Below are 24,181 nucleotides of genomic sequence, written 5' to 3'. Positions count from 1 at the left end.
ACGTGTGCGTAGAATTTAGGTTTGCAGTGTTCCAAGTCGAGCACTGACACCCTTTTCTCGAAGCAACTCACGACACTTTTAAGCTCACTGTAACTTCATGATGGGTATAGGTAAAAGTCTGAAATTTTGCTTGCCGCGAGGACTGTCAATCCTAGCTATAGTTTCCAAATTTCAAGTTCCTACCCTATATACTTTTCGAAATATCGAAGGTGAAATTTACCTTATTTTGTCACTCACTCACTCACCGATCATCAAAATTCTAAGACTTCTAGGGTAGATAGAAACTAAAAATTCAGGATTTAGTTTTCATTTATTTTATAAAGCACAGAAAAATTAAAACATCCTTAAATTTTTATAAAATTGTTCTTTAGTTCTTTATTTTAAAACTAGATGGCGCTGCCGTCTTTTCAACAGAAATAGTGTGTGTTCTTGATGAAAGGACGTAATGGTCCAAAGTTAACCGAAAGTTAAATATATATTAAAGCTAATAAGAGTAGTAGTTTAAATAAATGTGTCGTAACTGATACTACATTCTTATATTGGATATCGCGTACAATATATATAACTACCGAAGTATAACGAGAGGGTCTACAAAAAGAAGTGAGATCCTATGAAAAACATTAACATGTACAAAAATGGGCCAAGCCTCGCCTCGTGCCCTTTCCGCCGTAAAACGTTCTGAGATCCCATGTAGAGCCAAGTCTGCCTTTTGTTCTCATTCAATCGCCAATTGAACAATTATGTTATAAATTAAGTCCTTTTCCTAATTAATAACCAATATTCTTTGACTCTATCATAATTATACATCTTTGTTCGTATCAAAAATATCGTGACTTGGCAAGCGCAGGTCATCCCCTTCGATTATTTTAAAATCGGCAACGATTTAGTGAATATCCCTTCGATTATTTTATAATCGGCAACGATTTAGTGAATATCCCCTCGACTTCCTTTTAATATTACTTACCTGCGATTGCCAAGTCACGATATTTTTGATACGAACAAAGATGTATAATTATGATAGAGTCAAAGAATATTGGTTATTAATTAGGAAAAGGGCTTAATTTATAACATAATTGTTCAATTGGCGATTGAATGAGAACAAAAGGCAGACTTGGCTCTACATGGGATCTCAGAACGTTTTACGGCGGAAAGGGCACGAGGCGAGGCTTGGCCCATTTTTGTACATGTTAATGTTTTTCATAGGATGTAGATATTCAGGAATGGCGAGCATTAATTTCATTACATAATAGCGACTAATTCTGAATTTGTAACGATATTGAATTATTTACTTTGTGTGGTCCATTTTAGTGACAATTTTTCCTCAACCCTGATAATGGGTTTTGCTATTTTTAGATTGGTTGGAAACCCTTATGGGAATGGCTTCAATATTTCGCCAGGAAGGACTTTTCAATTTCAATATTTCCAATCAGAAAATGATTTTTTTAGTTGACCCAGAGCTAATAAAGGTAAGGGCTTTTTCAAAGTGTGGCAAGAAATTTGGGACTGACCCCGCTAACTGCTGCCGAATTGAACACTTAATTCAAGGCTGTCCTAACCAATAGCAAAGAAATCAACAAAAGCAAGCATTACAAGTTATTTCACATGTTTCTAGGAAAGGGTTTAATAGCGAGGTAAGAGTTAAAAAATACTTACTTTTCATTCGATCGCGATGTATTCAAACAAGTCACGAAAATTCTTTCGTATTAGCTAGGTGTGGTTAGAGTGGCATATTTGTTTCGCATTGTTAACTATTATTTGCTAACGCAGTATTAGAGGTTTCATAAATCATTAAGGTGATATATAAGATGGCCCACCGATATACCTTAAGTTCTTCATAGTACGTGATTACAAACAGATGTCCATACCCCCCCTCTCAGCATTTCCAATGAATATTTAAAAACTAACAAATTTTATACGTCGCTGATGAAACTAATTAAACGGGAAATCAAACGCACCGGTTCATCGTTTCTGACAATAAGAGGACAGAGAAAGATGCGCGCACTCCGCTCAGGCACTCTGTTCGCACTAATAAAATGTCCAAGCGTATTAGGAGTTTGACAGGCTTAATTCGCCGTAACTTAAACTTCAGCTCCATACCCCTTATTAAAACGCTCTACGAATCACTGGTCCTTCCTCTCATTGACTATTGTTCACCTATTTGGTCCCCTCACTTATTAACCGATATCCAATTATTACAAAAGGCCCGAAATGCTTACTCCAAGCTCCCGCATAAAATTAGTAACTACCCAGCCCCTCAACGTCTCTCCACACTCAAAATTGACCCTATCACCATACGACTCAAAATCAACAACCTGTGCTTAGTATTTGATTATGTCCATAGCATTTTTTCTTTTCTCCTTGACCATTGTATCTATATACGCTGCCATAAGTTTATCATGCCTCTAAGTAGAGATATGGCTGCTACTCCTTTGGCAATAGTGTTTGTCTGGCTCCCTTTAATGAAATCCTATACTCTCTCCGTATCATTTATCACCTCAACTTCAATACAAAATTGTACTGCCTAGCCTAGCGTTTCTTTTATCCCTATTAGAATGTTTCAGGACTGAAACCGCCTCTATCTCACGAGAGAGAGAGGGATTTGGGGTTGCTTAAGTAAAATTCGTTCCCCCCCCAATGCCTTCCTATACGAAACGTAAAAATCTCCTTTATCCCATTGGATGATTTTTTTTTCAAGTGGAAATTTCAAAATTTTCTCTCTTCGGATCTTAGCGCTATACGAGTTCTGACGTCACAGTAGCCTGCGGAAGATGCCCAGTTGTAACCCATATTTGTGTACTTAGAGGCGTGATAAACTTATGACGCTGCCCACTTAGACGTCACATTGTTGACTTCGTTGGCTATTATTCATTTCAATAAATAAATAAATAAGGAAAGCTTTCAATGCGTGAACAATCCAGCTAAGCTTTCTACTACCCTCTCTCTACCCTATTTGCATTCACACTCGTAGCTAAAAACCTATTACAACTATACATTGAAGGGTCAGAAGAAGTTTTCAACGTCCACTATAAATAAATAACAGCAGCTCAGCCTTTAAAAACAGTGCCATATTTCCTCCTCAAAATGAATCTCTCATTCAAGCTACCGTCCCCGCATTCCCCTTTCTCCCCGGCGCGCCAACACAACAAACCGGTCTATAAAGAAAATATTTCGAATTTACGCTTTCCAATAAATCGGCTGTCAATCAAATTAACTCTAAACTTGAGGGTTGCCGCAATCTAACCTGGTGAAGTCTTTGACGATGCCATTTTTGTTTCTTTCCCAATACTTCCAAGAGCCTAAAGAGGATCTTTTCTTAACTATAGGTCCAGACAAACTTGTTTTACGTCCATCCGAAGTCGGAAAAGTGCTGTTAACTCATACCATAGCGCTAATGTATTTCCTCGGTTCACGGGTAGTCGAGCGGTTTTCAAAAGAGCGTTTTGGAATAAAGCCGTTCCCAAAAACAGCGGTTTGCAAAACCGCGTGGAAGCAAAACCGCGGTTGCTGTTTCCGCGTTTCTCAATACAGCGCTATTTCCCAAAACAGCGGTTGCTGTTTCCGCCCAAACTGTGATTGATAGGGAGGGAAATCTCTATTATATTAAGTATATAGAACAAAGAACAATATTATGCAAAAAGGAGTAATGTTATATCGGAAGTAAATATAAAATATAATTTTTTGGAAAAGGCATATTATTTTGGGAAGTCAATGAAGATAAACAACAATATTTTGGAAAAGGCGTAACGTGGATAATGGATAGATAATACCGAGCTCTAATACTTATACCTTCAAGGCTTCAACAATACGAAACAACGCTCAAGATATAAACGCTGTAATCAAAATGCGCTAAAACGATAAATGGCTATAATGGCAAACGCGTTTGTGAAAAAGCCGTTTTGGACAATGCTGTTTTGATAGCACGCCCAATCGATAGCATACCATTTCCTCTCGCAATTCTTTCACATTACGAGCTCCAATTAACGTGGTAGCGGATCTTGCCTTAATCGCTTTCTATCCACGCTTGTTTTTCGTGTACCCGGGGTTAACTCACAAACACACACACACACACACCCATACAACTCATCAGCGCAAGCACTAGGTGTGATTATATAACCACACCTAGCTAACAAGCAATGTAATTGCCAAATTTCCAGCGATGGAGAACTTTGGAGGAAACAGAGGAAATTGATGAATCCGATGTTCCATCCCCAGAGCATCAAGGATTTCGTTCCCATGATGAACAAACACGTCAAAATGATGATCTCTCAATTTCAAGAAAACCTTTCCAAATCTGATTCCAAGATTTTAGACATAACTGAGTCAATCGAGAAGTGCGCATTCTACATAATTTTGGGTAAATTGAGAATCTGCATGCACATGATACGCACAAATCCGCTTTATGATATCAACCTGGGAACTCTTTGAAGTATAATTTCCGTTGGAAGAATGAAGAAATGTTTTCTTGTTATGTTTCCATAAGTGTTTCTATTTTTAACTTATCAAAAACGGAGTTAGTTTAGGCTTAGATAATGGCTGGTTTTCACAGACCAAAACGTTACGGAATTAAAAAAAAATAGTTGGCATGATTTTTGTGGATAACTCCTAAAAATGTTGGTGAACTAACGGATTAATTTAGTTTTCTTATTATAGACGCGGTTTTTGACCATGAATATGAAAATGAAAATATTTCACAAGATGTCCTTTTCAAATCTATACTAAGGTAAAAATGGGTATAGTCTTCTCTGCTTCCAATTAACAAAATATAACCCTCAACAGTAACATCTTTCCGTTCAAACAGAATTAACATTTTGAACACCCCTCAGCTTTCCCCCTCTTTTTTCAAAACTTTTTCCGAAGACATCAGTGGTTAAAATGTTCGGCTATCGGAAATTATTTTCCAACCATTAGTCTACAAAACCCCATAATATATTAATTCTACCAAAACGCGCATTCTTTATAATTATCAGAAAATATTCATTAATATAGTTGCGAAGAAAGCTTCGGTTACCGTTTAATTCGACCGTGGTTGCAATCGGACAACATATTCAAAATGACAGCTAAGGGAAAAGACACCGTAAATGCAGTTAAATTAGTTGACGAGACGTTTCAAGTAAGTTGACACTTTTTGAAATTCAGACCTGACACATTCCGAAGGAAACCTTCAACTTCATTCGCAGACGGAGCTAACGAGAAAGAAAGCCAATATGAAAGAGCCCGACGATATCGTTCGAAGCGTAAACTTTATGGATATCCTTCTACAAATGCTCGATAAAAACCCCGAATTGATGAGCGATAAACAATTTCGAGACGAAATCTTTACTATCATTGCAGCGGTAAATAAAGCACAAAATGCACTATAAAGGTTATACCGAATGACTTTCGCAGGGCTTGGACAGCACCTCTGTCGCTACAACAATTACCCTGTATATGCTCGGTCTTTACCCGGAGATTCAAGAAAAGATCTACGAAGAGTTGATTTCCATCTGTGGAACGGACATCGAAAGAGACATTGAATACAACGACCTGAAACACTTGACCTACATCGAAAATGTCATCAAGGTTAGTTTTTATTAAATATAGACACAAATTACTTTATACAAATTTTATAATTTTAAGTCAAATAAAATTTATTTACGTGCAGGAATCGCTAAGGCTGTGTCCTCCAGCTCCCTTTATTGCTCGCCAGCTCACTAAAACTTTACAAATAGGTTCGTTTTCTGCTTATCATTGGTAATTACTCCGTTGCGAGTGAACTTTGGAACTATTTATTTCTTACATCTGAGATTTTTACATTGATTATAAATCTTTTAGAATGTTAAACATATAACCATAAGTTTATAGGATATGTTCCATAAGTATGATACTTCCTATACTTCTTACTGCCTGAGGCTTACGGCTCGAGCTAGTTCGATAACGACGCGAGAATTGACTACACAAGGTTTTACACTCCATCTTCCTATTTAATCTGCACTAAGCCTCACCAGGCGTCGCTTTACGAGAATCTATGACCTACTTCGATCACTTCATGACAAGCTCTCAGTAACCAGTGACAAACTTATGGAACATATCTTATGGTATAACCAAATCCATTTCACGAAATAGAAGAGTTAGCGTCGTTTAAGGTCGCGACAGTTCCATTGCAAAACCTCTTCAAATATTCGTCTCGAATTCTAAAATCACGATTAAAATCCACTATCGTTCAATTTTGGAAAAAGTTATTCTTATGATATCATCATTCTATATTTCAATTCATGACTTTAAAATAATTATATCGCAAATTTTAGGCGAGAAAACTCTTAAAAAGGATGAGACGTGCTTTATCTTCATACAAGGCGTTCATCACGACCCCAGACATTACCCCAATCCAGAAATATTTGACCCCGACAGATTCAACCGGGAGAACAGCGAAGGAAGACACCCATTTGCCTACATCCCATTTGCAGCTGGTCCCCGCAATTGCATCGGTTCGTCAAAACCTTTCTTTCAATAATTTATAACTACAATTCTAATAGTTAATTTGAACTATTTTTCAGGACAAGGATTCGCCACGATTGGATTGAAAGTAATTTTAGCGAACGTTCTTCGCCATTTCCGAATCACTTCCCAATTACCGAGAGACAAAGTAATTCCTAATTTGTTTATTTTCGTGAAAATTCATGAGATGCCCCTCTATTTCGAACCCAGAATTCAGAATAATTGAAAATATTGATGTATTGTATTTCAATTGTTCAATATATTTTTTTATATTAACAAATGACTAAACTTTGAAGATATAATTAATCACAAATGAACCATCTTTTTGTAGAGTTACGTTCAAAAATATATTAGTAAACAAACAAACATTAATTGTTCCGAAGTATATACAGCCTGAACAATAAAGCGGTTCCTTCTAATAAACCCCATAATTTCTTGTTACAAATGTTAGTCTGGAACTCTGGATAACGTTTTATTTATACTTTGTAGCTTAAATAACGGGCCCCACGTTTTTCCACGCAAATTATTGAGTGTGTAGGGTGCCCTTTACAACGACGTGCAACCATTAATCGTAATATTAATTAATTTCAAATTGGAGATTTCCCACTTTCTGTGCATGAACAAATATTACTTTAAACGTAGCCTTAGGGTATCGTCATAACGAGTGTTAGCGGTAGAGCAAAGAGTATGTAAACACCAGGAGTAGCAGCCAAGACTGAAGAGATCTCGCTTTGAATGTTTTTATCTCGGCTTTCGAAATTCTCCGAGTGTCGAAGACGGAGAAAAATAAAAATTTAAATGACTATTAAATTTTCTAGAACTCTAACTTTTATTTATCGTGGTGAAACAAGTATCTCAAATTTAATAATATTTATTATCGCGTCTTTTCCTTATAGCATGTTTAAGAGATTTTTCGATATAAAGTTAAATTTGACGTCACGCGTGAAAGTACCCCTTCCTTTTCACAGTCACAGTCCATAGAAATCCCCCCCTAAAAAATGTGACACAGTAAAATTGCGTCTAGTTGATTTATTCAGGAGAGAAATGAATAAATTCATTGCATTAACATTATTAAAAAATATGTCTGTTATTCTTTCTTAATACAGTTGCTTAGGGTATAAACTGTTGGCCATTAATTTTTTGTATCACAGATTTACGCTTTGCTAATTCACACTCGTATGTAGACGTAATTTTAATATCAATCCTTTGAAATAATAATCTTTAACACGTGTGTTATTTTATTAAAAAAATGTACGTAATATTTATTCTTTAAGCCATTTTAATAATCTCTAATAATGTATATTTTTTTTTAATTTGACGACAGACCGCCCTCTGTGAGGGGAGTATCACTAGGCGTAATCAGAGTACCCGCTGTAACAACACTAAAAGGATTCATCCGATAGTGAGTAGCCCTTCGAATTTTCCAGTAACCGCTTCGTTGATTTTGGTGGAGAGCCAAGTTCATTCTTAATTATCCTCACTCTAAATTACAAATCAATTTAAGTGCTAATTTACCGTAATGTGGCTAATTTCCAAGTACATTGCACCTTTTTCCACCGCGATGTTCGCCGTGTTATTCGCTATATCGCGAGCATCGATTGACGAGATCTTTACTGACTAACTGGTAATCCAAACCTCTTAGTTACCAAGTAAGCTGAAACAAATTTTGTACAGGCCAACAATGATTTTCCCAATTCGTAATTACCATCGTGGACAATTAGGCCTAAGTTGCCGCCTGGACATAAATATAACAAAACTCCTTTCTTACCGAACAATGTTCATTGTACGTTTCATCTTATTTCATTAAAGAGGAAAATCAAGTGATTTTTTTATCGATTCTTCTTCTAATTATAAGATCCTTGTGCATAGTGAAACATCAAGGAAATATCTCCAAGTTATTATAAAATTCGAATTAGGTTCAGATTTTAAGGATAATTTTAAATAAGGACCTCTGACCAATCGCGTAACGCCCTGCTTTTTTATCGACAAAATTCTCGTGGCACGTTCCGTGTCGAGTGAAATTTATCACGAGATTTGATAAAATTCGCGCGTGACGTGATAATCGTGGCGCGAGACATGGAGCGTGCCATGAGAATTTTGTTAATAAAAAGGCAGGGCGTTACGCGATTGGTCGGAGGTCTTTATTTAAAATTATCCTTAAAATCGGAACCTAATTTGAATTTTAAAATCATTCGGTAGTATTTACTGAATGTTTTACTATGCAGACTGGCCTTATAATTAGTAGAAAAAAATCACTTGATTTTCTAATTCACCCTCCCTTTAAAGTTTAGTCAATATCAGGCTTAAAGGGTGGGTAAAAATATTTTAAATATGTCATAGGTCAGGATGATAAAGTTATTGTTTTAGTACTTTATTCATTCATTTCTCTGGCAAAGTAGACATTAGGCCATTGAAAGTTCAACAAGTGAAATACAATGCGTAAACAAATATTCAATTATTCTGGTTTCTGAGCTCGAAATGGAGAGGCATTTTATGAAGTTTTTAGGGAATTACTTTGTCTCTCGGTAACTGCGAAGTGATTTGAAAATGGCGAAGAAAGTTCGCTAAAAATAATTTCAATTCAATCGCGGCGAATGCTTGTCCTAAAAAACAATTAAAATTAAATAAACTTATTATTAATTATTGAAAGAAAGGTATTGACGAACCGATGCAATTGCGGGGACCGGCTGCAAATGGGATGTAGGCAAATGGGTGTCTTCCTTCGCTGTTCTCCGGGTTGAATCTGTCGGGGTCAAATATTTCTGGATTGGGGAAGTGTCTGGGGTCGCGATGAACACCTTGTATCAAGATTGCCGATATCGCTCCCTTTTTAAGAATTTTGTCGCCTAAAATATGTAATTTTATCACCTTACCAAGATATTTTGAAATACGAACCATAGTGGATTAAAGCCAATATTGTGATCTAAGTTTTAAACGTAAAACCAGAAGTAAGATGAGACTAGAAGTACGGAGGTTACCAAATTCTTCACTTGGCGAAAGGGAATATTTTTGATAAAACGCCAACGGTTGGCCCTCTGGTAGCGGTTTCTGAATTTTCCCTCTCCAAATCGTGAGACGCTCGTGGCGGTAGACGGCCGAACTAGATTCAAGCACCCGCGTCCGTGTTCCGCGGCTTTAGGTTGAGGGGAATGGGTAGGAAATATTTTGGAACTCGACCAATTTTTTTCTCTCCAGTGTAGGCGCGATGGAAGCGGCATAATTTCCTCAAATTTGTTGACTAGTGCCAGGATCTACTACCAATGCTAGAGCACCTTTTTTCTAGTCTCATCTTACTTCTGGTACCACATAAACTTGAGAAATGCCTGACCAATTCAATAGTCGCGGCTACAGTGACCACGACACTAAAATGGTTCTATTTCTAGTTTCGAATGCGTTTTGTCTTTGTTTTATGACTCGTAGAAAAAGAACTAAATCATAAATAAACCCTTGCAGTAACAAATTTTCGGAATTTCGTTTGCCAAAAAACGAAATCCATCTGATTCGGAATTAAATAAAGTGGGTATTCACTTTACTCTATTTTATCCTTAAAAGTTAAAACTATTTATTTGAATAAGTCAAACTCACAGGTTGTAGTGGTGATGTCTTTAACTGGTGGAAATAGTTTTAATAGTCTAGCATGACCAAAGGCGAAGACGGACGTGAAACCGTAATTTGGGTACGAATCCCAAATTCGTGGAAATGGAATACTTATAAGCAGAGACGATATAAATGATATCAATTTATAAATCACTTCAAACTCGAAAAGTAATATCTTCAGCAACATGATTGTTTGTTGTTTGATGGAACGACCAACTGTGCGATCAACAACACTTGGACCTGCGGTGTCTATACTCCGACTTGGCTCTAATCCATGGTTATTATCTAGTTAATGCATTTTTAATAACTCTTATTGGTTTTATTCATTTTAATATTTACCAGCAATTAACAAAGAAAAAGAAAAATAAAAATTTATACCTATATGAAATTATATACATGAGAACTCTCTTAAATGCGCTAAAAGTAAAACGCCCGATAATAATTATTATTTATGAAATGTGAAATTCTAATATTTTATTTTGATTATAAATATCAGCTTGTTTATTCTAATTGGAGCGATAGGCAATTTTAAAAATAACAGAATTGATTTCACATTAAATACAGTAATGTTGATCATGTCCGTTTGAATTAATTGACAACATGTTCCTTTGCCCATTTCGTACAATTTTTAATTTCGCAATTGGGTTACGTTTGATTACACCCGCTTAATTGTTTTATTAATTTAATTAATTTTAAATTACAATATTTAAATCTCGTAGAGTTGATTTAGGCCTAGTTATATGTTCATTTTAAAATAAATTACACCAATGCTTGATCTCCGACTAATCAAACAACAAATTGATCAGTACCTATTTTACAGGTTCCATAATAATGGCAATGAGTAATTTTATTCAAATTTGAAAAAGAGGAAAATATTTCCAAAAAACGCTTACAAAACCTGCCTTGAGAGGCTAATTACCGAGTTTTAAATTATGATTAAGTGTTATATTACCTCACTGCACAGTACATCTTTTTACCTCTCCGAGTGACGGTGATGTCACTGAGAGGTATTACACTGGAGGTGTGTGTGTCTGTTACTGTTACCGCGTTCGCACTTAGTAAATCGGTGCAAACGTGTTCACAGAATGCAATATTGGCTTTTACTCAATTAAGACTTAAGATGGGTTACGAGAAACGTCTACCAAAGGTTCACGCAATTGCGACTTTTCTTATTCAAACGTCAACAATAGTTAAGTTGCAAATGTTTTTAGGAACAACTTTTCTTCAAACGACTTAAGTAGAATTATGGTAAACTAACTGTTACCCGCGGCGTCGCTCGCGTGTAATAAGAACTTCCATCAAAATGTTATAATGGGTAGATTATACTGATGAATAATATTTTTGTAGCACCCTAGGAGCGAAGGCACTCGGCTTTGCCCGTCAGCCCGTCGGGGCATTTTATATTGCTTTTCTTAGGGTTTTAAGTTTTTGGCCGCCATTTAAAAAGATGGCAACTAATAGAACCCCAAAAGCCCTTTCAGTCCGACTAGCTAGTGTACTAAATATTTTGAAATCGGTTGAAACGCGGCGCGGACTTTGTTGCATAGAGAAGATTTTTTACATGTCTGAGCGCCATTTATTAGTATGGTGGAGGATTGGAAAAATCTTTCATAGTACGCGCCTACTACTTATGAGTAACGTTCCTGCAAATTTTCAGCCTTCCCTAGCAAGCGGTTTGGGCTGGGCGTTGATTATCAGTCAGTCGGTCTGTCAGTCAGGACTTAGGATGTAGATTTCTGACGACTAAAATAAGTAATATCAAAAGTAATATAAGAAACCTCCCTTCGGGAGGAAAGTATACAAAGGCGAATTTTTCCCGATACATCCTCGTACCGCGAATGTCCCCGCGCACTTATACGGCCGTAAACAAAGTTTAAAAAATAGGGCCGCGCCGCGTAGAGCGTAGGAATACATTCTCTGATCTCGCGATTGCGTCGGCTGCTTAAGTTAAGTCAATTTCACAGACTCATTGTAATTTTAAACTATTCCAATGAAATAATTCATGCAGCATTTTTAGATTTTGATGATAATCAATCATTAATAAACAGGCAGTGACTCGATTATAGGATTTTCATAGGTCTTTCCATAAAATTTGAATTAAACCCTGCCAAGGTATAGGCCTATGACTAACACTATACATAGATAGATTTAAAAATGGTGTTATTATCTATCTCGAAATTTTGTTCTTGTATTCAAATTTTCATCTTCTTCTTGGCTTCACAACAAACTAGATTTTGGTTTCGAAATAACCGTATGTGAATTTATTAGCAAAATCAGGAATCTTCTATTTCTTAACGACAGACGGCTAAGCAGACTACACTACTTTGAAGCGCTTTTTCCTCTTTCCCAATTCCAACGACCATATCAAAGGACTAAGAACCACCGTACCTTGTCCGTGAGCAATAGTGTCTGAATATGGTATTTGGCGGTTCGAGGATGTCTCGCGTGTTTTAACGTTATGCCTATGGCGCCTTGTATACTTCCCTCCCGTAGGGAGGTTTCTTATATTACTTCTGGTAATATCAAGTATATTTAATTATTTATTTAAGAAAAACCTTTCGACTCGGAGAGGTCTATTTTAGTTTCCCAACTTGTTATTTTCGAACTAAAAAGTTAAAGATTTTTTAAATCGTTTTAAAAAGCTAATCGATGTAAAGCGAAAACGCCGTTTATACTAATCCTTGGCTATTAATTTAAGTAGTAAATGGAATTATTCCCTTTTTGAGTGATGAGAAAAATTAAAATTATTTATGTCTATTAAATTATACCTTTGAGTGCCAAATTGAAAAACCCGAAAATGATTATTGTTATTGTTTTTTTTTTCTTCTCTGATATTCAGATTGTGTATTGTAATAAGCAAGCCATTATGATAATTAATCTATATCTATATAAATCAAAGTCCTGACTGACAGACTGACTGATAATCAACGCCCAGCCCAAACCGCTTGCCCTAGAAGGCTGAAAATTTACAGGAACTTTACTCATGAGTAGTAGTAGGCGCGTACTAAGAAATATTTTTCTAATGCGCCGCCATCTTAATAAATGGCGCCCAGAAATATAAAAATATCTTATCTATGCAACAGAGTCCGCACCGCGTTTCTACCGATTTCACAAATATTTAGAACACTGGTTTCTTTTATAGACGGGCTGAATGGTCTTTTGGGTTCAATTTGTTGCCATCTTTTTAAATGGCGGCCAGAAATTTAAAAACCCTTCTTTATGGAATAATGTCCGCGTGAAAAGTAATAAAATATTTCCCGACGGGCTGACGGGCAACGCCGAGTGCCTTCGCTCCTAGGGTGCTAAAAAATATTAGTCATCAGTAAAAACTACCCTTTCTTTATATCACTTTGATGGAAGTTCTTTTTACACGCGAGCGACGCCGCGGGAATAACAGCTAGTTTAATAATATTTACTATCACACCTTTTCCTTATAGCATGTTTAATGGTAGGGATTTGACGTCACACATGGAATTACCCCTTCCTTTCCCATGTCACGGACCGCCACGAATGTGAAAATGCCACACTCTCCCTAAAAATGTGACGCAGTTTATGGCAAGTTTTATGAATTGATTTATTCAGGAAAGAAATGAATAAATTCATTGCATTAAAATAATATTAAACAAGTTGGGAAAACCAAAATATTACCTCTCCGTGTCAAGAAGATTATATAAACTTAAGTATCCAATGAAAACGTTATTACGTTCTTGAGTTGGGGTTTCCCATTTTTGTTGTTGTTTTGAAAAATATATCGCAATGCACGGGCCTTGATAGATATAGGAGGCAATGAATGAAATATATCACAATGCACGGGCCTTGATAGATATAGGAGGCAATGAATGAAATATATCGCATGCACGGGCCTTGGTAGATATAGGAGGCAATGATAATCTCTCTCTTTGCACGAGAGGTTTATCTTTAATATTTAAATAAATATAATTATTTTTAATTATTTTAATCTTCAATAATTAACATTAATAATAGTTAAATCGTTTAAAATAAAGTTATACCTATTATCTTCTTAAACTTTGCTAATATTGACGTTTAAAGTGAAGGGTACCCCTCTTGCCCGCTTTTTTCAAATTTGGGGTATATATACGATTCGTTTCCATTATAATAGTAAGGAAAAAGCGCAATTGCGAAAACCTTTGGTGGCGATCCCACCTTAGGGAGGCTAGACGTTTCTCGTAACCCTAGCTGATCGCCGCGTATATCCTAAAACCAAACGATGATAATGGAGTAGGAGCCAATGATACAGATTGGTGTCTATGTGGAATAGACGGAAGACCAGTGGATGGTGGTGTTAGAAGCCAGTGTAAGTGCAGACTGGTGTCAATGTGGGATTGACAAAGAACAGAAGATGGTGGTGATTAGAAGCCAGTAAGAACAGACTGGTGTCCGTGTGGGATGGACAAAGACCAGAAGATGGTGGTGTGAGAACTCAAGTAGAGGAGCCATTTCCGTGACTGTGAAAGCAGTTCGGAAATGGCGAACACGTTTGCTCCGATACGCAAACTGCGAACGCGGTCACGTGGGTGTAACAACGGACAGACAGACAGACACACAGACACACAGACACACAGACACACAGACACACAGACAGACAGACACACAGACAGACAGACACACAGACACACAGACACACAGACACGGCCGTTACAGAACCTCTCCTGGACTACGTCACACGGAGAGGTAAAAATATGTTGATTATTCTTTCTTAATACAGTTGCTTAGGTTTTAAACCGTGACGTGTTAATTTTTTTGTATCACAGATTTACGCTTCGCTAATTCACACTCGTTATGTAGACGTAATTTTCTGTCAATCGTTGGAAATAATTATTTTTATTTAAAAAATATAAATGTAATATTTATTTTTTAAAGGGAAGGTGAAGTGGAAAATTAAGTGATTTTTTATCGATTCTTCTACTAATCATAAGACCAGTGAAACGTCCAGGAAATATGTCTGAATGATTTTAAAATTCAAAATAGGTTCAGATTTTATGGATAAGGACCTCCGACCAATCGCGTAAATTCAAATTCCAAAATGGTGGAAAAAACCTCTGGAAATTTTGTTAACAATGCTAGCTAATTACTTCAACAATAAACAATAACAAATCTCAATATTACTTGTCAATTAACCGTTGTCACAACTTTCAGACTATCGAGCAGACGATGCTTCGTACTACCCAATAACCAATCACCTTTATTAATTAATTAATTTGGCAGACAAATCAATCAATCGAAACTCACTTTGAAACTAATTATTACTGAATTTTAATTTGAAATTAAATTAAATTATATTTAATTCATGACACATTTTTTTGCGAAATAATTAAAGTCTTCATTAAATTTGAATCTGGTTAATTTTATTATTTTTTAGTTACTTTTAATAATTTAATTGTTTCTGTAAAATTATAATATTTATTAAAATTAAATATAACGAATGATATAACATGTAAAACAAATATATGTAAGATTGTACAATTTTTTTTTTGCATATCTTTGAAAAATCTGAATTTGAAATTTTATCATACACATCCCGAAAAATGTTTATATAAGTCGGTAATGGTTGTTATTGTTTATCCCTGTTCAATTTTGAAGTCTCCCATATCTTCTTGCCCAGTCAATTGCAGATTCTAAAAGTTTGTCATATTCCCAAGTAAGATTTTTTCACCGGATCTCCCCATACACATAAATACTCACTTTTTCGTTACACAAATGTAAGAATGTAACGAAAGCTGTAGGCACACTGAGATTTTTAACGGTCACCTCGGACACATGCTTTGGAATTTCCTTGTATAAATGCGAGAACATCATTGGTTCTGGCATTACTTCCGCATTTTCTTCCTAAACAAACGAATTTTATCATTATAAACCTTGTAAATTTAATGAAGTAAGATAAGTCTAGAAGTAAAGATCTCTAGCATTGGTAGTAGATCCTGGCACTAGTGAACAAATTTGAGGATTTTATGCAGCTTTCATCGCGCCAACCTACACTAGAGAGAAAAAATTGGTCGAGTTCCAAAAACATTTCATACCCCCTTCCCCTCAACCTAAAGCCACGGAACACGGACGCGGCTCCTTGAATCTAGTTCGGCCGTCTACCGCCGCGAGCGTCTCACTTTTTGGAGGGAAAATTCAGAAACCGCTACCAGAGGGCCAACCGTTGATGTGTTATCAAGAATATTCACTTTCGCCAAGTGAAGAATTTGGTTAGCTCAGTACTTCTAGTCTCATCTTACTTCTGAAATTACTAATATAAGTACTGATTTGGAGAGCACGGTCCACATGGCTCCTTTTATCTTCTTAGCGTCAATTTTTGTGGATGTTTTCGCATAAGCAATGATTGGTTTATCAATCTAAAATTAAAGTTTATCATTTTAATTAAACAAATTGAAAATAATCATGATAATCATTATACTTTATAAGGCTGTTGAACTAGATTTTCAGCAGTGAACGGCACCACCTCTTCCGTTTGAGCATCAGTCTGAGGTTGAGTGAGGGAAAATTGCATTTCATTGTTTTCTACGGGACTTGCCGCTGCAATTTAAATTAAATAAATGTAGTGACTTTTATGAAAACACGAATTGAAAATGTTAAAAACTAACCATCATCATCATCATCATGATTGTTATTCTCCCCAGCATGGCCTTCGCAATAATTTGCTTTGTCAGCGGGGTTATCATAATTATATCCTCCCCCATCATCAGCCTCAATAGTCTTGGCCACTTTCTTCATTGGCCGAACCCAAAGATTTGGATTAACCATGGATTTCGCGATATCTTCAATGTTATAATGATAGTCAAACGGTAACTCCTGCTTTTCTCTACTCCATTTGCTTAATGTTCCTTCTGATAAAAGGTGTTTTGATGCATCGTGGATTATTTCCATAGGTTCTGCGTCAAAGTCTATTAAGGACGGTGTCCTTCTTGGCCTTCTTCTCCTTGGTTGAGGTCTTCTCAGTTCGACACCCGGACCTGAAATTAAATTAATTAACACCACTGCCTTTTAAAACCACATTTCATTAACGTACGCCGAGCAAATGGTAAAAATCTCCAGCGATTTGGTCCAGCCCACGCTGAGACCACATTTGGATCATAATAAGAGTATTCCGATGGTTTTAAAGAGAGTAACCCGATTGTATCATTAACATTCTCAAGCCTAAGATGAAATTAATTTAAAAAAATTACTGCTAACGTTACTTTAAACAACAGTACACCACTCACCTCAAAGGAGGGTTTTCAGCAGACGGGACATCTTGATCCGCGCCATCCATTTCATTTGGGTCAGAACCGTGATTGCTATGGTCATCCTCTGATTCCTGTATTTCTTGATTGTAGACAAAATCGTTGAGATTATGGTTTTGTTGAGACTGAGTAGAGCATGGATTATCATAATTAATAGAATCCTGTAAATATTAATGCATTAGTTATGCACTTCATCATAATTAGAAGTAATTAGAACTACATACACTCTCAACTTGGTTGAAATCAAAGTTTTCAAACGTTAGGTCAATTGGTGGCTTTTCATTGCAAATTTTACGAAATATATCTATAATTAATAATGATTAGGTATTTCCTTCAGGGATAGATTTGATTTTAGAAGTAGGAATGGAGAACAGAGTAACCTGGGCGCGCGTGTCAAAGTCCCGGACCCCCTTTCACGGGACGGGGGGGCATGAAAGAAGAGGCGGAAGGGTCATAGCGACAGAGGAAAAAAGGAATTACGTATTTTTCGCCGTCCCCGTCAGCAACGTCATCAAAACGTGGTTTAAGTGAGCCAATAAGATAATTTAAACTTTTCGTTACGTGTTGGAGGGAGGGGCTCTATAATGGGTGGTCTATGAGTCGGACTGAAGTAAATACTAAACGTTTTGTTCTCCATTCCTACTTCTAAAATTAAATCTATCCCTGTTTTTTTAAATAAAATACTTAATAGTAGGAAATTTACCTTTGAAGGCGGATATGTTAATAGTTGCGTCATTTTCAAATTCTCTTACACAATATAATGACAGGGGTTTCATCCTGTGGTCCATGGCAAATTGACATCGATCGTCAATAATTGGCAAGTTGTAGGCGAATAATCCCGCAACTCCTTCATTGTCGTATGTAGATGCAAATTGATCCCGGAATGGATCCGTCTATAATAAAAAATAATAATAAAAAAAAATAGAGGCCTAAGTGTTAAGGAAAATTTCAGGTAACACAACATTTTACCTTAAAAGAAGGGCCTTTTTCCTAAATATAAAATGAATTAAATATTAAAAATAAATATATGAGATCTTATCATAAAATAATTAGCATTAGTCTTAAAAAAATAGACTACTGCGTCCCCATTGGTTAGTGGAGTCTGCTAGCTCGAACCCCTTACCCTTGCAGGATTGGTTGAATTCTCACAGGATGGTAAGGGGTAGGATATTATGGCTAGCAGACGCCACTAAAACAATGACGGAGGGCGCAGTAGCCCTCATTTTTAAGACTAATTAAAAGTTAATTATTTTGTAATAAGAGATTATTTATTTTTAATATCTAATTCCTTTTATATTTAGAAACAGCCCATTCATTTAAGATCTTATAATGTTATGTTCCTTTAATTCAAACAATTTTCTTACATCAACTTGTCCCTCAAATTTATCCAGAGTAATGTTTTTAAGATTCCGTTCAACCTTTGAACTTTTCTTCACCTAATAAAAAGAAGGAAGTTATTAAATAATAAGTACACATCTTTCTTTCACATTTCACTTGCTTTTCTTCTTTGCTGTGTTAGGTCTACAATATTTTCCACCCCTGTAGAATTTTGACTCTCTGCAAAAAATAACAACGTTAACGGTTTCTCTTCAATGAAATTATTTATTTTATAAAAACACCTTCAGGTTGAGTTGCTTTATAAGTTTTCCCCAAATTACTTGCCAATTTACGAGTTTCAGCTTCTAAAGCATCCACTCGATAACCGTAAATTTTTGCACTTGCATCTAACGCGCAACTTGCGAACTACAGAAACATTAATTATTTTAGTGTTTTCAAGACATAATAGAATAAAAGCGTCTGTCTGTATTTGACTACATTATGCCCTATGGGCCGTTAAAATGAAATGCTACTACTGTGACAATTTTTTACCTGAAAATTCATATTGCTGTCTTTTTTCTTAATAGCATCTGCCATATAATCTATCAAATGCAATTGAAACGCATTTTTCTTCGTGATTTTCTAAAAATTATAAAATAACTTGAAGAGATATGCAAAGAGGCTCTTAACAGTCTCACCTTTAAAGTATTTAAGGTTATTTGTTTTGAAATTGCTTTAAAATATATTTTAACTTACATTCTCAGCCGAGAGTCTGACACATTCTGCGTAATGCTGAGACAACCCCTCGTTTGAAAATCCTGATAAGGCCGTTACAGGTATTCGCCTATAATGAAAACCAGTTTTTTACCAATTTAATCAACTTACAACATTCAAAAATTGACACACTTACCTTCCTGAAGAGGTAGATGGGCTATTAAGGTTTCTTTCTTGATCGCCTAGGAGCCTTGATTGCCTTCGCATAATCCTTTCTCTCTCATCATCATTTTCTTCCAATGAAACGCTTAACATCGAGTCTCCGTTGGGGCTCTCCATTAGGAATTGTGTTCCAACGAGGCTTAGTCTATCTTTACGGTTTCTTCCAACAATTGGTGTGGAAAAACCTTTGAACACGGCGTTTAATGGTCCTATATTTGATTAAATGAGAGAGCTTTTTGCATTATAATCAAACCAAGAAGCGATATCTAGTTTATTAGGGAGAAGGTTTAAGATGCCTAAGTATTCGCGCGCCATAATCCCAGTCCCCCTTTCAAAATACAAGGAGGCCACCGGGCTATTTCGCCTCTCCTCAGTCGGAAAATATGATTGTAATTTTCGAACTCATTCGCGTCGCGCTGACGTGAGGAGTTTTCAAGAACCAATGAGATGCTGGCTGGTTGTAATTTAGAGGCGGCGGGGATTAACTGCGGACCTACTATAAGTTTGGACTGGAGATAAAGAGCTGGAAATATGGCGCGAATTTATTATACCTTCTCCCTAATAAACTAGATATCACTTCTTGATCAAACAATAATATTTACTGTGTATTTATGGCGTCGAATAATAGCTGCTTGACATAAAGGTACTAAGGTCCTCTTATTGTTTCCCCATAAACTTTTCAAAAATCCAGAATTGAATTCAAATTTACTACCAGATCTAACGTACTGTACATTCACTGTCGACGGCGTATAGACTAGTTTCAACGTTGCTACTTCGACTTGTAAATGAAGAATGGCAATTTGTAATTTTCAATTGCAACTACTCGAGAAAGTAAGCGGTGTAGCCAACTGTTTTTTCAAAAATGTCGAGATAAATTTTTTCATTGTTTTTTAAGTTTTATCAAAATATATAAACTTTACGTTTTTCCCCCCCTTCCCTGTTAAATTTCGCCAACTTGCGTTTCTAATGGGTATCATAAGTTCTTAAGATATGCTTCATAAGTTTGTCACTGGTTAATGAGAGCTTGTCACTTTGTGACGTAGATGAAACAGAATGAATGGCGAAACAGAATTTGTGGAACTTCCCTGATTGAAAACTCGAATCATTTTCGAGATTAGTCATAGTCCTTTATCAAGATCGTTGACATTAAAAAACAAAACCAAAAAAGTCTATGGTTTTAATCGATACTGTCGTCAAGTCTGTGTTCACACTGCCCTTTTCCCGCACTGTGTTAATTAACTATTTCGTGACATGCATACATCATGTTGTTTTCTTATCTCTGTGCAATACCTATTCTTTTCCAACGAAGCCCTTCGTGCAAATACGGATCGAGTTAATAATTTTGAACAGCTTTTCTGCAAGGGTAATGCACAAAGTCAATATTGCCTTAATATAATTAAACTTTAGTGTAAATGCGGCTTTTATTTTCCTTATTTCTATGAAATTATATTAACGCTATATGGTCACTTTCAATACGCTTTTCCAGCGATCTCCAAGTGCGTGCGTTGTCGGATCGATTCTATAAATATAAACGGTACTCATGGCACAATGGCAATTCTCAATGAAAATAGAGCCCAAACAAATATTTCAACGATAATGTAGGAAATATATCTTGATGAACGTAACATTAATCTAGAGCATTATTAATTTAATGATACCATAAAAGCGTACTTTCTGCTTGCGTTGCGTTACGTCTTCTGCGACAGTTATTGGCGAGAACCATTTAATGCTGGAAAAAATACGTTGATCCAGAAGAAAATAGGGGAAGTACGTATTCTTAGCTATTTCCTTATTTCTATAACCTATTTTCTTCTGGTTGATCTCACAAATATGTCTATACAATCATGTGTGTGGTGTTTTCTATTCAGCTGAATGATATTCCTACACTAAAATAGCTCTGGTTTAATTCGGTGTAATTCAAAGATCAGTCAACATGAGTTTTATGACGTTTGGAGTAATCGAGGTAAGAGGATGCAGCCAATAACAAGGCGATTCCGTGTCAATAAGTCGAGATTCTTCGTGATAGATAGATTAACTTGCGCAAAATAGTTCTTCTAAACTTTGTTTTTTTCTTAAAGGAAACTGAGGAATTTGAGATAGCCAAATATCTCTACTCTTCGATAGGAAAGTTTTTCCTTCAAAGATTCAACAATAGGTAAACATCTTTTCCACTTCATCTTAAGATGCTTTATGAATAATATACTTTACTCGAAGCGTCAATTTGATATCCGTTTCTGCGGCAGATCTACAGACGTGTCGAAACCAGAGTGATTTACCAAAGGTAATTTTCAGAGATTCAATCTCGCACAACAACGTAGCAGGAGCTGCTCGCGAAACATCACAGAGCAGTAGTTAATGTTTGCACGTATATTTTTGGAATAAGACAGGATTAGCAGACGAATCGTAGTCACATGTTCTAAATTCCCAAGTTGATTTCCACATGATCAACTTATCTTCAATTGTAATTAATGGGGAGAAGTATAAAAAAAACTCAGTTTTCGAAGAAACGAACTTGAGGTAAATTTTGGGGTCCCTCGTGTAGGTCGCCTTGAATCTAAGTGGTCCCCACTCAAAAAGCCTCTGCACTCCAACCATAGAGTATTGTAGCGTATCATATTATCTAATAGATATAATTTACTTATGGTATATCCTTCTACAGCTCTAAATTTATCAGTGAAAGAAGTAAGATATTGACATTTTCTATATTAATTTATCAGGGAATAGACGCGTTGCTTTTTCCTCTCCAAATCGATAATTTGTATTCGCCCGAGATGAAATGGCGAACGACGAGCATTTATGATTCAGCGTCGACCTTCATACTCTCTTCAATCCCGAAAATGACCAAGAAACCATCTCTCTCTTTCCTCAACATGGAAGGACAAGTAACATGAACTTGCTCCATATACTCTAAAGAAAGACAATAACAATTTCTTTCAACATTAACTGTAGTTCTCGATAACTTGGGCACTGAGTCTGTTGGCAGTTTCAATCATCTTGGCTTTGGCCACGCCCAAAAATGGCCGACAGTTCGTCATGACTTTTGTCGAAATGATCTGGAAGAATTTCCTAATTTTTTTCTACGAACGTGAGCTACAATGAATGGTGTAGTAAATCCATATTTGAAATGCGACCCCTATTTCTGGTCACAGCTTACAACCGTGTCGAGAAAGCGATCGCGTGGCGCGTAGCGGCTGTGTCCTGGTTGATCGCGACCACTTTCATTTTCTTCGAAATATCCGGCAACCTGAAGTCTGATTTCACCGAGAGGGACTACGATACTGTGGACACCGTCGACCAACTGGTCAAACAGGGTTTTCACAACGTCTGGTTCTGGAACAGCACTGATGAATTAGTATCTTTTCGCAGAAGGGCAAGTGCATTACTACACAGATCTGTTACGATATGTGCTATTTTTTTTATTGGTTTCCAGTTCATTACACAGTGTCTCTAGCTCATCTAGTTAATCTAAGATTGTTAACTTTCAACTTTAGACTTTATAGATGTAGATTAAAAATGTTATTTAAGACTAGGCATATTACAACAAAATCGATCGGTAACTTATTCTCTTCAGTTGAATGTGAGTAAGTAAACCTAGATGAGACAGGTGTCAACCAGATCGACTCGACTTTACTGGGGCTTCGTTGAACAGCACGTTCGCGCCCATTACGAAGAAATTGTTCTTATGTCTATATTGAATGATTTAACTAACTATAACAATCAATTTTATGACTAGGTCAATGTGCCCATCCCCGAAACTTCAATACTCCCAATTGAAGATGGGTTTATTGGAGACCAGTTCGTCAGCGTCGCGCAAAATGTCGGCGACCAGAGAAAGTTCATGGTCGTTGGGACACTGATAATTCAATTTCTTCTGCTTGAAAATCAAGAAATGGAAAACAAAATACAATACGCGAACAAATACTACTTTTCGCCGTCTATAGACAATACGCTTTTATGTTTTCCCGTTTCCTACAATTTCTCGCAATCTGAACTCTTGGAGAAAGTCAACCTGATGTAAGACTTAACCAACAGAGCAGCTACTTTCACTTTTAACGCCTCGTCATCGTTTCAGGGCAGAGTTAATCGCCGAAAACGACCTGACATTCCATCACTTCTACAAAGCGCGATACACGATTGATCTCATGAAATGGAAACAGACAGAGGACGATTTTTCAACGATATCCGTTAAGGAAATCCAAAGCCTTCTTACTCTGTACTACGTGGGAAAGGTCATCGCGATATTCACTTTAATTCTTGAAAATGCCTTTTGGCTTCTGATATCTGTGAAGAAGTCGAGAGCTCGGAAGAAAGTTTCGAGACGACGTCCTCGTGAAGTTAATATAAATAACCTATTTTATGGCCACTGAAGAGAAGTCAAAACGTGGGCCTAGTACTGAAAATGTTCAGGATTTGCAAGCTGAAAACTATGAACCCATTTTGAACGAGGAAACACCTTGCTAGATTTTTTAATGAAAAGAGCTTATAAAAAAATGAATATATAATTTGCATATATGTTTCTATATATGTTGGGAAGAATCTTGATACAATTACCCCGCTTTTGTGGTACACTTCTCTCGAAGAGAAATATTATATACTTCTGGTGTTACTGA

The 24,181-nt window shown here is 36.4% G+C and overlaps 4 protein-coding genes across 4 annotated transcripts; 1 reads left to right on the top strand and 3 right to left on the bottom strand.

The window, feature by feature from the left end:
- Positions 1-5,427: 5,427 nt before the first annotated feature.
- LOC149678235 (cytochrome P450 4V2-like) lies at positions 5,428-6,700 on the top strand. Its single transcript, XM_089837013.1, has 4 exons — positions 5,428-5,559; positions 5,642-5,708; positions 6,285-6,464; positions 6,534-6,700. The coding sequence occupies exons 1-4, from the start codon at positions 5,428-5,430 to the stop codon at positions 6,698-6,700; spliced, it is 546 nt and encodes a 181-aa protein (XP_089693139.1).
- Positions 6,701-8,976: 2,276 nt separating this feature from the next.
- On the bottom strand, positions 8,977-10,258 carry LOC149678234 (cytochrome P450 4V2-like). The gene is made up of 3 exons (XM_089837012.1): positions 10,060-10,258; positions 9,141-9,320; positions 8,977-9,077 (listed from the first exon to the last, which is right to left on the bottom strand). Exons 1-3 carry the CDS (start codon positions 10,256-10,258, stop codon positions 8,977-8,979), a joined length of 480 nt encoding a protein of 159 aa, XP_089693138.1.
- A 5,159-nt stretch (positions 10,259-15,417) lies between these two features.
- On the bottom strand, positions 15,418-16,606 carry LOC149678233 (condensin complex subunit 2-like). The gene is made up of 4 exons (XM_089837105.1): positions 16,493-16,606; positions 16,338-16,430; positions 15,775-15,918; positions 15,418-15,707 (listed from the first exon to the last, which is right to left on the bottom strand). Exons 1-4 carry the CDS (start codon positions 16,583-16,585, stop codon positions 15,651-15,653), a joined length of 387 nt encoding a protein of 128 aa, XP_089693231.1. The 5' UTR covers positions 16,586-16,606; the 3' UTR covers positions 15,418-15,650.
- On the bottom strand, positions 16,607-20,407 carry LOC149678232 (condensin complex subunit 2-like). Its single transcript, XM_089837104.1, has 12 exons — positions 20,174-20,407; positions 19,546-19,780; positions 19,392-19,479; positions 19,188-19,277; positions 18,938-19,061; positions 18,817-18,875; positions 18,683-18,754; positions 18,022-18,211; positions 17,543-17,622; positions 17,298-17,479; positions 17,105-17,232; positions 16,607-17,048 (listed from the first exon to the last, which is right to left on the bottom strand). The coding sequence occupies exons 2-12, from the start codon at positions 19,686-19,688 to the stop codon at positions 16,675-16,677; spliced, it is 1,530 nt and encodes a 509-aa protein (XP_089693230.1). The 5' UTR covers positions 19,689-19,780; positions 20,174-20,407; the 3' UTR covers positions 16,607-16,674.
- Positions 20,408-24,181: the final 3,774 nt, after the last annotated feature.

Source organism: Phalangium opilio, unplaced genomic scaffold (assembly GCF_054372755.1).
Source record: "Phalangium opilio isolate 3A_F unplaced genomic scaffold, DU_Popi_V2 ptg000042l_1, whole genome shotgun sequence".
In the NCBI taxonomy this organism is placed as follows: Eukaryota; Metazoa; Arthropoda; class Arachnida; order Opiliones; family Phalangiidae; genus Phalangium; species Phalangium opilio.
The sequence above is the reverse complement of the archived record's forward strand: the minus strand, read 5'-3'. Positions and strand labels throughout refer to the sequence as shown.

Bases quoted from the DNA above. Each gene is read 5' to 3' on its own strand.
- LOC149678234 (XM_089837012.1), bottom strand. From the start codon at position 10,258: ATGTTGCTGAAGATATTACTTTTCGAGTTTGAAGTGATTTATAAATTG. The intron at 9,321-10,059 runs GTGAGTTTGACT...TACATATTTTAG, and splicing joins AGACATCACCACTACAACCT to GCGACAAAATTCTTAAAAAG. The intron at 9,078-9,140 runs GTTCGTCAATAC...ATTGTTTTTTAG, and splicing joins CGGTCCCCGCAATTGCATCG to GACAAGCATTCGCCGCGATT.
- LOC149678235 (XM_089837013.1), top strand. From the start codon at position 5,428: ATGCTCGGTCTTTACCCGGAGATTCAAGAAAAGATCTACGAAGAGTTG. The intron at 5,560-5,641 runs GTTAGTTTTTAT...ATTTACGTGCAG, and splicing joins ACATCGAAAATGTCATCAAG to GAATCGCTAAGGCTGTGTCC. The intron at 6,465-6,533 runs GTTCGTCAAAAC...ACTATTTTTCAG, and splicing joins TGGTCCCCGCAATTGCATCG to GACAAGGATTCGCCACGATT.
- LOC149678233 (XM_089837105.1), bottom strand. From the start codon at position 16,585: ATGCAATTTTCCCTCACTCAACCTCAGACTGATGCTCAAACGGAAGAG. The intron at 15,919-16,337 runs GTACTTATATTA...TCGTTTGTTTAG, and splicing joins GGACCGTGCTCTCCAAATCA to GAAGAAAATGCGGAAGTAAT. The intron at 15,708-15,774 runs GTGAGTATTTAT...ACAAACTTTTAG, and splicing joins TACATTTGTGTAACGAAAAA to AATCTGCAATTGACTGGGCA.
- LOC149678232 (XM_089837104.1), bottom strand. From the start codon at position 19,688: ATGGAGAGCCCCAACGGAGACTCGATGTTAAGCGTTTCATTGGAAGAA. The intron at 19,062-19,187 runs GTAAAAAATTGT...ATGTTTCTGTAG, and splicing joins ACAGCAATATGAATTTTCAG to TTCGCAAGTTGCGCGTTAGA. The intron at 18,876-18,937 runs GTGTTTTTATAA...TATTTTTTGCAG, and splicing joins TAAAGCAACTCAACCTGAAG to AGAGTCAAAATTCTACAGGG.